This window comes from Pleurodeles waltl, chromosome 3_1 (assembly GCF_031143425.1).
Source record: "Pleurodeles waltl isolate 20211129_DDA chromosome 3_1, aPleWal1.hap1.20221129, whole genome shotgun sequence".
Taxonomy (NCBI): Eukaryota; Metazoa; Chordata; class Amphibia; order Caudata; family Salamandridae; genus Pleurodeles; species Pleurodeles waltl.
In genome coordinates, this window is record NC_090440.1 from 269,518,546 (window position 1) to 269,534,063 (window position 15,518).

At 38.7% G+C, this 15,518-nt stretch overlaps 1 protein-coding gene across 4 annotated transcripts in view; it reads right to left on the reverse strand.

Annotated features, from left to right (window-relative positions):
* THSD4 (thrombospondin type 1 domain containing 4) overlaps positions 1–15,518 on the reverse strand; it is a 1,878,668-nt gene that overhangs the window by 337,198 nt on the left and 1,525,952 nt on the right. For all 4 annotated transcript variants that reach the window (XM_069222360.1, XM_069222359.1, XM_069222362.1 and 1 more), the window contains one exon: positions 1,672–1,876. In XM_069222360.1, the coding sequence (XP_069078461.1) occupies positions 1,672–1,876 (205 nt within the window). The remainder of the gene's footprint in view (positions 1–1,671; positions 1,877–15,518) is intronic.

Genomic DNA, 15,518 nt, shown 5'->3' on the forward strand with positions numbered 1-15,518 from the left:
AAGAGAAGTCTTTGCTGTCCCTGAGACTTCAGAAGACCGGAAGGCAAGCTAGCAAGCTATTGGAGTCACTTTAGCTCTGGGTTGTAGAAATTCAGGTCCAATCCTTCTCACTACCTGGCAAGAAGTGCAGCAGGACAGCTCAGCAGAGGCAAGCAGAGAGAAAGGCCATTCAGCAGTACATCAGTCCTTCTTCATGGCAAAGTATCCACAGGTCCTAAAGTATATTGAGTTGGTAAGGTCAGAAATTCAGTTCTTATAAACACTGATGACATTGATGTGGGGGGGACTTCAAAGACTTCAAAGAGAGGCCTTTGAAGTGTACAGAGTCCCTTCCCTTCCTGCCTTGGCTCCATACTCACTACAGGGGGTATGCAAACCCTTTGTGTAGAGACAGCCACAGCCCATTCAGGTGTCAGTGTCAGCTCCTCCCGCTCATCCTACCCAGGATGGCCCATCAGGATGTTAATGACCCATCAGTCACACCTAGAATCATTTTGTGTGTTGCTCTCACAGGTCCAGCTATCATTCCACCCCAGACATGTATTGGAGACAGGCAAAAGGCACCAGATGGTTAAAGTAAGAAAATAAAATCTCTCTTCTAAAAGTGGCATTTTCAGAATCACAACTTAAAATAAGACTTCATCATAAGCTCTGAATTTCAATTTGTATTCTGGAGACACCATACTTGGTGTTCCCATCTATCCCCAATTGGAAATTACACTTATAAAATGTAATAATCTAATAGTAATGTTATCCTGTGGGAGTGATAGGCCTTGTAGTAGCAAAAAACTAATTTAGGAGTTTTTCACTGCCAGGACATATAAATCTTAAACATACATGTTTACTTTTCAATTACACTGCACTCTGCCCTTGAACATATTTTTGTAATCACATTTTGTAGACAAATATTATAAAATAATAACTGGGATATGTTAAAACATTCTATAATAATTGTTTAGTAATATGAAAAATGTATACTTGACATAAGAAAGACTACACCCACAGGAAACTGGTTTGTTAAACATTAACTTTGTTCTTGATCCCTATTGCCTAACCACTGTAAAAAGCACAGGCAGAGTGCCACCTGCTGTTATTAGAATAATGACATTTAGTGGGCTGGTCTTGACTATACAATTTGCGTACAGTATTTGGCAGATTACAGTTTGTTTTCAGATGGCTGCTAAATACAATTGCAGAAGCAATGTTGCAAAAATTTCACCATCACAACATGCACCATTGTGTTTTATGACTGATTACTTTTTAATCTTTGAGAATTATTTCATAATACTTTGAGTACTGTAGTAGAAAATAGAGCAAATAATGGAGAAATCAATGTAGACATGCCTGCAAGAGATTATTATCCAACCACCCATGAACTACCATCTTACAGATCTTCAAGAATGCTGTCTTTCAAAATAAAATCTATGCTAATAAGAGCATAGCCATAATATGGATGTCATTAATTTACTGTTGCTAACGGCTTAGTTTCCATAGATTTATTGACATACCTTAGATGCTCCTTGAAATTAGTAAAAGATAAATATTACTATTGGAGTGATTATCTTTAGCAATTTATTTAACATCATAAAACAACTGCTCTAAAATGTCAATACTAAAAAGATGTAAGAAAATTTTAAATATAGTTTCCTTATCAAGCATAATAGAACTCACCCAAATAGTTGTTGCTTTTTGTCATCTCCGTAATATTGATTTTAGTTGCCCCTTCAGGAATTTCTACAACTTTGTGGTAGCCAATGTTTGTCAGTGTATGCTTGAATACACCAGATATTACTTTGCAGCCTGTGTTATCTCCACCACAGATTCCACACTTATCCACAACTTTCTCAGACCCGAGATATTCATCACATCCAATACCCTGGAAAAGGCACATATTAGATAAGTCATTTAGAGTGTATTGATGTTATCCAATTTACCAAAAAACTACAAACAATAAGAATGAGACAATTTCATCAGCAATGAACGTGCAATTTGCTATCCTGAAAGGAAAAGACCAGTAGTACTTTTCACATTCAACCTATCTTTTTGTAGTTCAAGAATATCTTTGAAATCATAAATGTACTACATTCTCAAATATATGACACTTATCGTGATTGATTTCTTCTTGAATGCAGAGTTATTATTAACATGTGAATTCATGAAGTCACATCCAAGTTAATTATGAAAATTGTGCTTGTTTTCTAAATACAGCAATACTTTTGCCACAGATGTTCACTATAGGATTGCATCTGCATTATATTGACAGTAATGCTGATCCAGGAATACTTGCATGCACAATTGCTACTAACTTAGATTTTCCACTTGGCAAATAATACCACATACATACATTTCCATTTTCTTTTTTTTCATATAGAAAATATTTACCCTTGAAGAAATAATTTCCTTTCATCTGCAGTACTTGTGGGGTTATACTATCCCAATCCCAGCCTGGAAACACATCTATAATTGCCCTTGGCAATATTCAATTTGTGATAATTTTAAAGGTTGGAAACCTGAAAGGCACATATGCATAAACACAAACCTGTAGGTTTGTGGGTGTTCTGTTTGTATACTTTTTCAGGTTGAATCTCTATGGAATGCCCCCACATCCACCATTAACCTTATATTTGGATTGTGGAAATTACACACTTCTGGGCTCTATATTCCACCAACATGTATTTTTTCGAAATATGATTATCTGCTTGTGATTCCATTAGCCTTTTTTGTTATTTATGTGCATGCAATTGTGTGAACAGGGTCCAATCTTAGGTGAAGTTTAATAAAAAACACTACTTGCTATTTAAGATTTTTTTAAAGAAATCCTACAAAACTTTATTACATGCTGTGTGAGTTTAAGTGATAGAAATGGGAAGTATACCATTCAGACCAAGAAGACCAAGAAGACCTAGAAGTCAGATATCGTTAATCTTCCATTCATAATTGACTGATTATCACTGGGTAAAGTCCATTGCAACTTTATTTATACATTTCTGATTAGTTGGATATCATAAGAGGAAATATTTAACATATTTAACATCATGCAGAAAATGTGACATTCATAACCTGGGAATGAAAATGCTGAAATTAAACGTTTCCAATTATTGTTTGATTAGCATGTAAAGTTTTGTTTGACACAATCTAAGCAGCAATACATCAAAGCATAATAAAGACATTTAACATGTCTCCTAAATTGTTATATTGTACAACAAACAATTTGGAAACTTAGACAGATATGTCTGAAAATATTTCTCATAGATAAGCCATTCGGAACAGCTACAGTTAAATGAAACAATGCACTAAATAGCTATTTCTAAATCACATTTTGTCAGATGAAATGCTGTAGTGCTTCCTTGTCACATTAGGCATGCAAAATGTTCAAAACAAATCTCTTGTGCAAGTTGCTTGTTTACTTATTTAGAATTTGAAACAATCAATGGTTATATCAATGTTCCATTGCAACAGTGCATTTCATCATCCAAGTTGGTCTTTACAGTTTTATTTTCACAAAAGTGTTGCTATGTACAGTTATTTCCAAACATTCCACAAAAGAAATTAAAAGAATGCAAAACAATCAAAACCTGTAATAATTTATTAGGTTCAAGAGGGCAGGATCAATAGACTGACCAAACGTTTGTTGATATCTTGAAAATGTGTAACAGATCCAACCCTCCTACACTTACGTTGTAAGCTACCTATTAAAACATACCATCTTCAGTATTGAATATGTCTTAAAATGACAAGCAAACTATAAAACAGCAATACAATAAAAAGTGTGAAAAGTGAAAAAAGAATCACAATTCACAAAACTGAGGTCAACAAAAATATAATACGTGGAGAACAGTGTGCACTCTCACTTTCATATCCTCTTCCAAATGGTCTGGGACCAGACATTCTGAACAAGATAATTTCCCAATTCGTACAACAGCAATTGCACAAGCTAAAAGAGCTTTAATCATATAATTTACTTTGTAATCCACTGTTCTCAACTATTTATAGGTCCAGTTCACCATGTACATTTTTTTTACTTATGTTCCTTAAAATAATCTCTACTGTTTTGTACCAGTAAATGAGTATTTATAAATATGGTACATGTTTACACATTTTTTATGTACATCAACATACATCATTGTATGTTTATTTTCAGAATGTACTTTGCTACGAATTTGGTATTATTCCTAATGATGACTAATAATCATCTCATGTTTTCATAAAATTTGGAAGGAAAATCTATTCAAGCACATTTTCCAGCATATTGATGAGTAACAAAATGTAGATTTGCTCTAAGCAGACTTTACACATTTGTCAAACATCTGTGGTATCAAACATATTAATAAGACCATTGGTGCATCACTTGTGACTACCTGGTCATTTGAGACCTTTTGAGAATGATTTAGGGCCGCACCCACGGTTCTAATGTTTGGAAATGTAAGGTAGACCTTGTAGAACTATCCTGAACAATTTGGAATATAATTTATATTGTCTACTGTTTTTAATACAAATATATTTAAGACAATAAAGAGGAGGCTTCCAAATCTTCCCACAAGTGCAATATAGATACTTAAATTAAACTCTTCTCAACAACTATCCAAAGTCACTGCTGTTTCTCCCAATTGAAGATACACATGCAAGTGTAAATGGAAGATTCTATAATATTTGAGATCCTGTCTCAGGGAAATTATTTAGAATCATAAGTCATAAAAATAATATAAAGGATGATTTAGGTAAGAGATTTGTATTACACACAACACTGGAATCTGGAGAGTGGATCCAACTTGAAAGCAATCCTGGCAACAGAGATTTTAGAAAGTTTGTTCACAATCTAACTAGAACAATTGTGGAAAAATCAGTGGAATTCGACTCGCTCTAGAGGGATTTCTGTATAATAAATATCTATATCCTCTGAATTTTATGACATGGAATTGTTAGTTTACATGCTAACCTACGGCTGCATTAAAGTTGAGCTAGAGTGTTGCAAAATAATGCATCTACGTTATGCATGCCACCTTGGTAGGTAAACAATCATATTTCTAATCTGAGTGGCACAGTGCCAGATATGTTTTGCATTATGCGTAGCTGGGTGGACAGGCCATAATTACCCAAAACGAAACGGTATTTAAAATCAAGGTATGCAGAGTTCGGTGCACTCATAAGGGAACCTGGACAGGGATCATTTCAGTGCTTCCTCCACACGTATGCATTTGTTTTTGCTTTTGAAGTGGTTGTGTGGCTTGCCTGTGGTTTTCCAATTCCGGCCTTATTTTCACATCATGACAAAATAGGAACTGTTATTAGAGTGGATTCCTTGCAAAGAACTGAGGTACACTTCATATTCCTAAAATACATAGGTGGTGTTAAAGGACTTTCTGTCAATAACACAATACCTTTGAGAAAAAGTCCTATAATTGAATTATTATTTAATTTCCGATAGCATTTTAGAAGTTGAGTTTTCCTTGTTTTCTTTATTGGCCTCATGAATCAAAATGATGTGAAAACTACAATTTATAGTTTGTATTATAAACGAATCATTCACACTGTCCTCAAGCAATACTTAATTGAAAAAGCAAGATTCCCTGTAGATGTTGTCAACCAGATGTAAATAAAATTTGGACTTAGAGACAAGAGTAATATTTCATGATAAATGAGAACGGTACTACTGGTTTTACATACCGTATGTCAGCAAGAGTAAGCAAATGCCTGTATTCCGTAGAGATACGATGTTTTCGCCAGCAAGAAAGTCAAAGCATTTGAAATAAATATCTTTTCTTTGGGATATGAACAAATACACTGCTCAGTGACATGGACAGATTGAATATATTCATGTTCAATGCATATGGAGAATCCTTATTTGCTCCTTGCCGGGAATAATGTTCCAGAGGGCATGCCAAACTGTAATCAGCTCCAATAAAAATATTTTGCGTGCAGAATGTTTTTCATTGTTATCCAAAAAACACAGTGCGAGACATCCAACTATGCTTTTTCAGCACCATGTGCGCCTTAAGAAATTTAGCCCGTCTGTTAACTTGAGACGAGATATTACAGAAAAGTGCAGCCCTATAGTGAGGGTAATGGTTTGACCTTGCTCTCCCCCCCACCAAAATTATGAAATGGCCCATATTTCACGATGCGTATAGCTGCGCAGTGGCATCGGCACAGAACAGTTTCTACATGTTCTTTGCAGCAAACCTTTACACTATTCTAAAGGCACTGCTCATGAATTAATGAGATGCACGAACAAATGTGAAAGGTACCTGCTTACACATTAAGATAAGACCCAAAGCAAATAAGCGAGTAGTATGAGTCTACTAAAGATCATTTTTATGTCCCATTTCAGCAATGTTAACGCTTTTTAATTAAAAATACATTTTATTCAGCACTGTATTGTTACATTGTGCTTCACAGACGTTTTTGGTGCATTTACCTCTCAATGTTTGGAAATGAAAAAATAGGGAACAAATACACGCTGGCCTCTTCAAAGATGATTTGGTGTATTTTATTTTTATTTGGAGGAAAAGATAACGAACAGTACACAACATGTCCGCCCTACTTATCAAACGATATTCTAGCATACAGACACAGAAATTAGAGTAAACTGTGTAATTCAAAGCAGCAGACAACTTTCTCGTTCCAAGCGCATGTAATAGAAAGACCTCTGTAAACTAGATATCTGCTTATTAGAAATCCTGAGTAGTAAACCAATTAAAACTTACTACTTCATTACCCCATAAACTAATTTCTCCTAACGTACAGCTTGGTCAGTTTTCTCAGTACTGTCATGAATAGGTGAACTTGACTGGAGACTTAGCCTGTTGTTAATACTCAATAGTCTACAATTGTCCACTGTTCTAAATGCTCAATAGTTGACAATTGTCTATCTCAGTTCCTACGGGAGACCCATTCTATAGAGATATAGAGATTCTTGGAAGCTAGGTTTGAGTAATATTGGAAAGTGATCAGATGGGGTCCTTACTATGTGTTCAGTCTTTGCAGTTTATTTACATTTGTCTCTGGTAGGTAGCCAGTAATCTATTCTGGGCCACGTGTTGTGGAATGCTGAGTGGAACATAAAGCCCTGAGTGGCTGTCATGCTGTCACTGCAGCAGTTTGCAGATTTAGGAGAGCATACACTCTACCTAGTCTGGGGTCCAGACCAACTTTAAAGTCAACGTCCTATAATACGGTGGGCGGGACTGGTGAAGGCATGCTAACATTATGTCCTAAAAAAGATAGAGCTGCATGATGATGGTGAGGAGTGTGAATGCCTTCAATGCCTGCTGTCATTTTCACAGGATTTGCACACGTGTACACCACTTAATGAGCTCTGCCACACCCCTAAAGTATGCAGAATAGGAAGCAAACAATATGTAGTCTTTTCATTTGAACACAATATACGGTTCAGAACGTTCGGGCAATGCATCTGCAATATCTCCATGAAAGGCCTGATTTATGTTTTGATGGGCAGTACCTCTACCATCCTGCTGGCCCAGCAGTCATCTTAATACACTGAAAGAAGCCACAACCAAGACATATCCTTCTGTGAATAAAAAGTTTGGTGGATGCGGCCATTCACAAAACTTGTAACGTTTTTTGTGTTTCAAAAACAAACTCTCAATGCAGGAGTTTGTTTTTGCCAAAACACAACAAAGGAATGATCCCCACATTGTGGGAGTTTTCTCCCAGGGTGTGGAAGTCATTATTGGTTTTTTTCTGTCCCTCATTGCCAAGTTTTTTTTCTGTTGGTGACAGACAGGAAAGAAAATATTACATTGTCCACCCTTAATAGGCTGGGTGTATAACTTTGTACTTCTGGCCGCCCCTACTCCATTGGGCTGTTAGAGGAAGTTTTCAGTTGATGGAGCCAATGGGGACTCTGTCAATGGAAATCTTAAGGTTCATCCATCTGTAAAGGAGGCAGGTGGACAGGGTGCTTGGTTACACTGGCAACAAGTACCTTCTCCTCTAAACTCTAAATCAGACCATTGCTTTTGGTGGGGACATATTAGTGAATATTGCCAAAAAACTGGTAATCTTGTCACTCTAGCAACTCACTACCAAAGCGAGATCTAAGGCACACGCATACAGGGTATAACTACCCTATAGTAGGCTGATCAACATTGTCCTAACCTATTACCCAACTCAATCGAATTATGAACTGTTAGAAAATGGGTGTCTGGTTTACAGACGAATGCACCCTATCCAAGCAGGAACCACAATCCTATGCAAGGTAAGTCATATACACCCCATAAATTAACCTGTGCTCACCCTATGGTAGCTTGGCACAGAGCAGAGCTTGCACAGAGCAAGTAGGCTTAAAGTGGCGAGGTGTAAAGTATGTGTGCAACACTTCAAACAGTAAAACTGTGAAATCACCACACAAAAAGACACCACAGCTAGTTAGAAAAACAGCCTACTTTTATGAGTAACAAAAGACCAAAACAACAAAAATCGAATAAGTAGAAGTCAAGATAATAATTTTTAAAGATTCAAATGTAATATAATGCTTAAAAGCATAAAGCGCCAACCGGGACTATCAGTTCAGTTCAGACTGACTGCAATGGTTTGGATACAGTCCCAGACAAGCCCTGCCAAAGTTTTATCTTCTTAGAATTGAGCCAAGAGTGCCATTCCTGGGGGAAAAGTTCACCAGAAGGAAGAAGAGCATTGCTGGTCTGCGGGTGCAAAGTTTCCGTCGGATGTCGCAGACGGTAGGACTTGAGCCTTCTGGTTGCGAGTGGCAATGCTTGCTGTGTGAAGATTCAAACTTGCAGCAGCTCATGCGATTCTTCATGTGAGCGGTGCAGTTCCGATGCAAAAGGGCTCATTCGCAGTTGCGAGGAGCCCAAACACCTGATTACAGGAGCCACACACTCACTTTCATGGGCCTAGGACTGGAAGGGTGCCTCTTAGGGGTCAGGAACTGGTTGAAGACAGGTCCAGGAGCTGTAGAAGGAATGTTGGAAGTCTTTTGTGTCCCTGAGACTTCAGGGAACAGGAGGCAAGCCAGCAAGCCCTTGGAGTCACTCTAGTTCTAGGATGGAGAGTTGCAGGTCCAGTCCTTCTCACTCCCACGCAGGAGGGCAGCAGGCAGCAGGGCAGCTCAGCAAAACTGGAACCAGGCAAAGTAGCAGCTCAGTAGAGTGGCAGTCCTTGTAGCAGCACATCAGTCCTTTTTCCTGGCAGAATATCCACAGGTCCAGAGGTATACTGAGTTGGTGGTGTCAGAGGCCCAGTAATTATACCCAATTGTGCCTTCAAAGTGGGGGAAAATTTAAAAAAGGTTCTTTGAAGTACACAGAGGCCCTTCCTTCCCTCCCTGGCTCCAGACTCGCTATATGGAGGTATGCAGCTCTTCGTGTGTGGCAGGACACTGCCCTTTCAGGTGTAATTGTCAGCCCCTCCCACCCATTAGGTCCAGGATGGCTCATCAGGATGTTGATGGCTTAGCAGTCAATCCTAAGCTCCCTTTGTGTGTAGCTGCCCAGAGGGAATGCACAAGCCCAGCTGTCACCCCTCCCCAGATGTGTATTGGAGACAGGCAGTAGGCACCAAATGGATAACATCAGAAAATGCCAACTTTCTAAAAGAGGTATTTTCAGAACTGCAAATTCAAATCTGATTTCACCATCAATTGTGATTTTAAATTGTGAGTTCAGAGACACCAAACCTGATGAACATACCTCTTTCAGATTGGAAATTACACTTATAACATGTAATAAGGTAATCTCGCTGTTATGCTATGGGAAAGATAGGCCTTGCAGTAGTGAATAATGAACTTGGGAGTTTTTTACTACCACTACCAGGGCATGCAAAAATTAAAGGTACATGTCCTGCTTTTTAACTACATTGCATCCTACTGTGGGTCACACTTACATGCTTACATGCATACATGCATACAAAGTGATGTATATGACCAGCAAGAGGTTTATCTTGGCAGGTCCAATTTGCAGGGCAAACTACACAGACAGGCTCTGCAGTGGCATGCCTGAGACATGGTTAAGACAATGGTTTTAAAACAACAAGCCTTAAGGCATCCCCCCCAGTGCCAATGTTTCAGCAATATATATATATATATATATATATATATATATATATATATATAATGCTAACATTTACCTGTGGGTGTAGTATTTTGTTACATTGAGCTGCGTACTTTGCTAAAATGTGACAGGCATTGAAGTAAAGTTCATGTTTAGCAGTTAAATATATGTGGAAATATACCATTTTATGTCCCCATATATTCTTAAAGCACAAAATAAATATGGATAAATACCAATAAGAGGAGTAGGAGTAATATTACTATATAGTGTGCTGTAATGTTTCAGCTTGAATAGAAGCAGCAATTTGACAAGTGTTATCTGCTTCCATGGAAGATACCGCTTTAATAAGCATATGAAAGTGCTGTTCTCAGTCCATTGCCTGCCCTTGAAGTTCATTTCTAATCAAAAGAAAGCTTGTATTTCTTCTGACCTCCCTTACCCATTTTTGCAGAGAATCCATCAAAGATATGTTGATTGGTAGTGAAAATAGCTCCCTGAAAGCTGAAGTCAAACATATATAGGCATAGTTTATTCTTAGGTACATCAGCATCTATTTATGGGATAAAAAAGGATGTACCTGCTTCTCAAGCTCACTCTCCATCAATAAAGCATAGAACCCTCTTCAACAAGGGCTGCCAAAGAAGTGCCTGGCCCAGATTATCTCATGAAAAAAATGTAAAATAGCACATTTGGCTACAACATGCTTGGTATTGCCCAGTAGTTCAGACACTATGAGGCCGTGCAATATCTGAGTGCACATAGTCCCTGACATTGCATAAACTAGTGGACAACCGGCCTAATTTTAAAGTTGCCATTGAGATCATAAAAATATATGTTGAGTGTAGAACATGAAATCAATCACCAAATGTGGGTAAGGTAAAATAACTGATATATGTGTTCAGTACGCTCAAGTCCTTAACTCACATTAATTGAAAGCAGGGTCCATCCTCGTATGCAACCCACCAGTTCTGCCCGTTCAATTATGAAAAACTATTTGAGCAACAGGCCACAACAGTCACAGGCTCTCACATAGCCCAGACAGAGAAATACAGAATTCAATGATCCTGTGGTAGGAGCAGGTCGGCCTTCTGCACAGGATATGGCCTCCACATTAGCAGAAGCAGATAGCACAAGCCACCTCCCAGTACACACTCTAGTTGCTGACCCTGACTCAACTGACAGTGTGTTTTCAGTGAGTTGACAGAAAGGTGAGCTCCTATTCTCTCTTGGTAGTGCCCTCTAGGCCACAGAACTGATTAGTGTCTCCGTAGTCCCAGTGGGAGCACAACACCAGTAGGAGTCTTGGACAATGCCAGATTCCACTCTTCTGCCAGTGCACACCACACTACATAGACCCCAAAGAAGAACTCTGCTTCTCCAGTACTCACTGGTGCTTCCCAGGCCCTCCAGGCCACAGCAGCTTAAAGGCAATTATCTTAAGGGATCATGTCTCCATGGCATTCTCAGCCCCAAAGAACCACTGCATCAGGTACTTCCAGAACCTAACGTACTGAGTCAGCGCATTGATTCCTGTGGCTGCAGGCATCCCAGCAGCACTTTCTGGGGGAAGAGGGCTCCTCCCCACCCATTGCCCTCTGTAGTGGCCTCCTGCCAGGGCCTAGGCAACTCAAGACTCAAATCCAGTGTTGGGTCAACCGGTATTCCAACAGTGAAGAACTCCCTAATGCCTGCAAAGGCCCCAGTGATGTGTTGGATATGCTGATGAAGTGAGGGGACACTTCACAGCCTGAACAACAGGGTAGATCACGTTTAATAACAAATGAGGCAACCAGTTGATTCACCACAGTCCCCTCCATTCACTTGACACAGTTTTTGGTGACAGCATCATGCATCTCTGCAGGATACTGACAATGTGCCAGGCTCTAGCAGTAGCATAGCAGTGTTTCTAACTTGGCACTTGGATCTTAAGTGCCCTCAATATTCTGCATTATTAAATTGACAGATGTAGCACCTGTTTTTACGCCTGTCTTAAATCTGTCAGTACTCAAGGAATCAAAAGGTCTGCTCCGTGTTTGCACATAGGAGCAGACCTCAGTGAAAGGGACAATTTTTTTATGACCCATTGCTCACCTTGAAACTTCTATTTAGATGAGAATGATTTATAACTTGTCAAATTGCCTTTCAGATATGGCTAGACCATTTGGCAGCTTTCTCTGTTTAAAAAAAAAGTTTTTGATAACTGTTTTCATGAATGTTTTTGCTTGTTGGCTAGCAAAAGGTAATACAGACCTTCTCTGCCTCCTACTGCTGTCACTAGAAGACAGTGTCTCCATTATAGGGTCCTTCACAGGCAGAGCGAATTCAAATTAAATGCAAATGCCCTACATGTTATGTCCCCGGCATTTGACTATAGGCAGTAGACCACCCACCATTTCCTAAAGCATGCTGCTACAATCCCACCGCATAGCACACTAGACTATACCATAACTCATAGCAATCCAACTGATTTAACAATATTTTTGAACAACATAGTCTGCTACATTCCAAAACACTGTTCCTAATCTCTGACATGACATCCCGCTCTCCTTACTATATATTTCACTCTCTAATCATCTTGAAAGATTCTACACACTCCTCAATACTGACCCCATGCTCCGCTTTACTGACTGTATACTCAGCTTTCCTGATTCTACATACTGCTCATTTGATTTCACACTCGGCCTATTGTTCCTTGTAAACATTAAACTCCATACGCTTTGCAGTCTTCTCTCTTGAATCCCCTATTCTAACCCTGAAAGCAGCACTTCTGCCTTCACATTCTACTCTCCTAACCCCACACACCAATCTACTAATATGACGCTTCTGGGTCATCACTCTGCTCCCCCAGCAACGAAAAATATTCTCCTGACTTCACCTTCCACTGAACTGGCAGCACATTCTACTCATCTGTCTGCACTCCACTTTCCTTACTCCACCCTCCACTATCCTCATTGTAAATTAAAGGACAAATCACAGACTACTCTCTATTCTTTCATATGCAGTGTTTATTTTTAATCAGTATTTCTATTGAAAACATTACCACCCACATTGCCTTTTCACGCTATTGGCATATGATGTCATTACCCAAACAAATGCTCATTTTATTGAACTGGAGAGGACTTTAGATAGAGTGATTCCTCCTAGGATTCCATAGCTGTAAGAAATCGGGGCACTGGTTGAAGGGTTGAAACCCTACTTGAGCAGAAACCACAATCCTTATCAGGGTGAGACACAAACAAACCACAAATGACCCTGTGCTTAACCCTCTGGTAGCTTGACACAAAGCAGTCAGGCTTAATTTAGAGGCAATTTATTTATGAAGCACATGAAACAGCAATAAAGTGATAACACAACACAAGAGAAACGCAAGAGAAATCCCAAACCAGTTGAAAAAATAGGGTAAAATGTAATAAAATTCAGACCGAAATGACAAAAATCTAATTAGTCGAACCGGAGATATGCGATTTTAAAGATAGTTGAAATAGACAAATGGGCTGGGAAATTGCCCTCGTGGATCATTAGAAGTAGCCACAAGGAGGCTTCCTATGTACTCACATCTGCTGTTACACTGCCCAAGAATACAGCACATTTATCAGAGAAGAATGCTTTTCTGAATCAGGCATTGCGTTTCACCACAAGCTGCAACGTTGGCTCTATACGTGCAATGTAATTGCAACAGTGAATTGTGATGTTGCAGTAATGCGCCAACTTAGGCATTACATTTTCCCATAAGCCATGAAAGAGAGGCCAAAAACCATGGACTGGACTTCATGACTTCCAAATAAAGTATTATCCATAGTACATGTGTAAGCTATATATGTAGTTCTGAAATACCATATTTCTGTTATTAGTAATATGTACCAGAATCACAACTGTAGCATCCTTCTTGTTTTGATAAAGCATATCACCCATCATGCAAAGGTAACAGAAAATCAAAAAGGAAGAGATACTTGCAAATTTCCTACAACCTATTGGAACAAATCCAAGTACTGAGAACTGAGCACATATTTCAACATAGGGGTCATTCATTTGAATGTTTCTAGTTAATTTCAACCGGGGCATGACTCAGTGGAACTATTCTTACTCAAAATATATAAAAAGTAAATTAGATTGTAAAAAATCATGATGGAAATGAGACTTGTCAAATGAGGCAGTGCGCCATCTGGGGTCCTGATGATGGTAAAATGATTCATATGTTTAAGGTCCTGCAATGGATCACCAGAGTTCGAGTCACATCCTTCATTACGTTCCAACACACGTCTCTCTCTATTGAAAAACGTGAAAGGAATGCAAACACTGTATAGTAGTAGACCGCAAGTCTACATAAACAGCTTCAATGTACAAACTGAATTTGTGGTAAGTCAGTGATCTAGATTCCCAAAAGCATTTTCCTGTTTAGCCATTGATATATTTCCTCTGAGCAACGATCCTAAAGTTCACTAAACCAAGCTGCGGTTTTGAATCTTTGCAATGAGAAATGTGGTCAACACAAACGTGGGGGTGCTTAGTTACTAATTACAACTTTCTAACTCGTGACTGGTATTTTAATGCAGTGTATAAAGCATGAAAGTTTCAGGACTCTGTCAGAGAGCACCATTTACCAGTTTTGCCTAGGACTATTTTTCTTTTTAATTTTTTAATTCATTTATTATGCACATGTGTATTGTCTATCACATTTATCTTGTTGATAGCTGGCGTACAATGGAGTACACTGCATAGTGTGTATATACTTATCTTTACTGCAAGTCGTGTTACAAAAGAAGAGAATGTTTTAACACTTTATGCATGGTATAATGGACACAATTTAATTGTGTCTGAACTATTAAAGAATCTTTGTTGTAACTGTTACATGTGCTGTGAGTGTATAAAAATATATACTATGTATGCTTGAATGTAATTCACACAGTGAGACATGCCTACTTTATGAGCCCCTCTAGTATATTCAATAGGTACTACATATGTTATGGAGATGCTCATTATGAGCAAAAGACCATAGCACTGTACTGATGCAGTGGAATGTTGCGCTGACAACTACAAAGACCAATCAGTAGAAAGGTGACATTTGCACTGACCTACCATAGCTGAAACATAATTTTTTAACTGGTCTGTCTATTAAAACGTTGATGTGCTACTAGTTTGTGTTTGGGAAACTGCATATCATCAGTGCAAGGTTAATGTAATCCGACCCTTAGACGTATTATGTTCTCGTGCTACTTCTGCCCACTGGCTCAGGAGAGAGACCTATATTGGTTTTGGAGAAATTGCACTGCCTACAGCACTTGCACTTAATTGGCTATTCTGCTAACTATTCTGACTACTACTTTCATCTCGGGCTGCATCTTTAGTGGCAGGAAACCTTTGGTATCAGTGCGCTTTACAAATGATCTAATTATCAACAAGGAAGGTCGGGTTGGGCATTCTGTCACTTTGGCATTTTCCCGGTGACCCAACTGTAGATCTGATTTGAAAACGTGATCATAGGCTTTA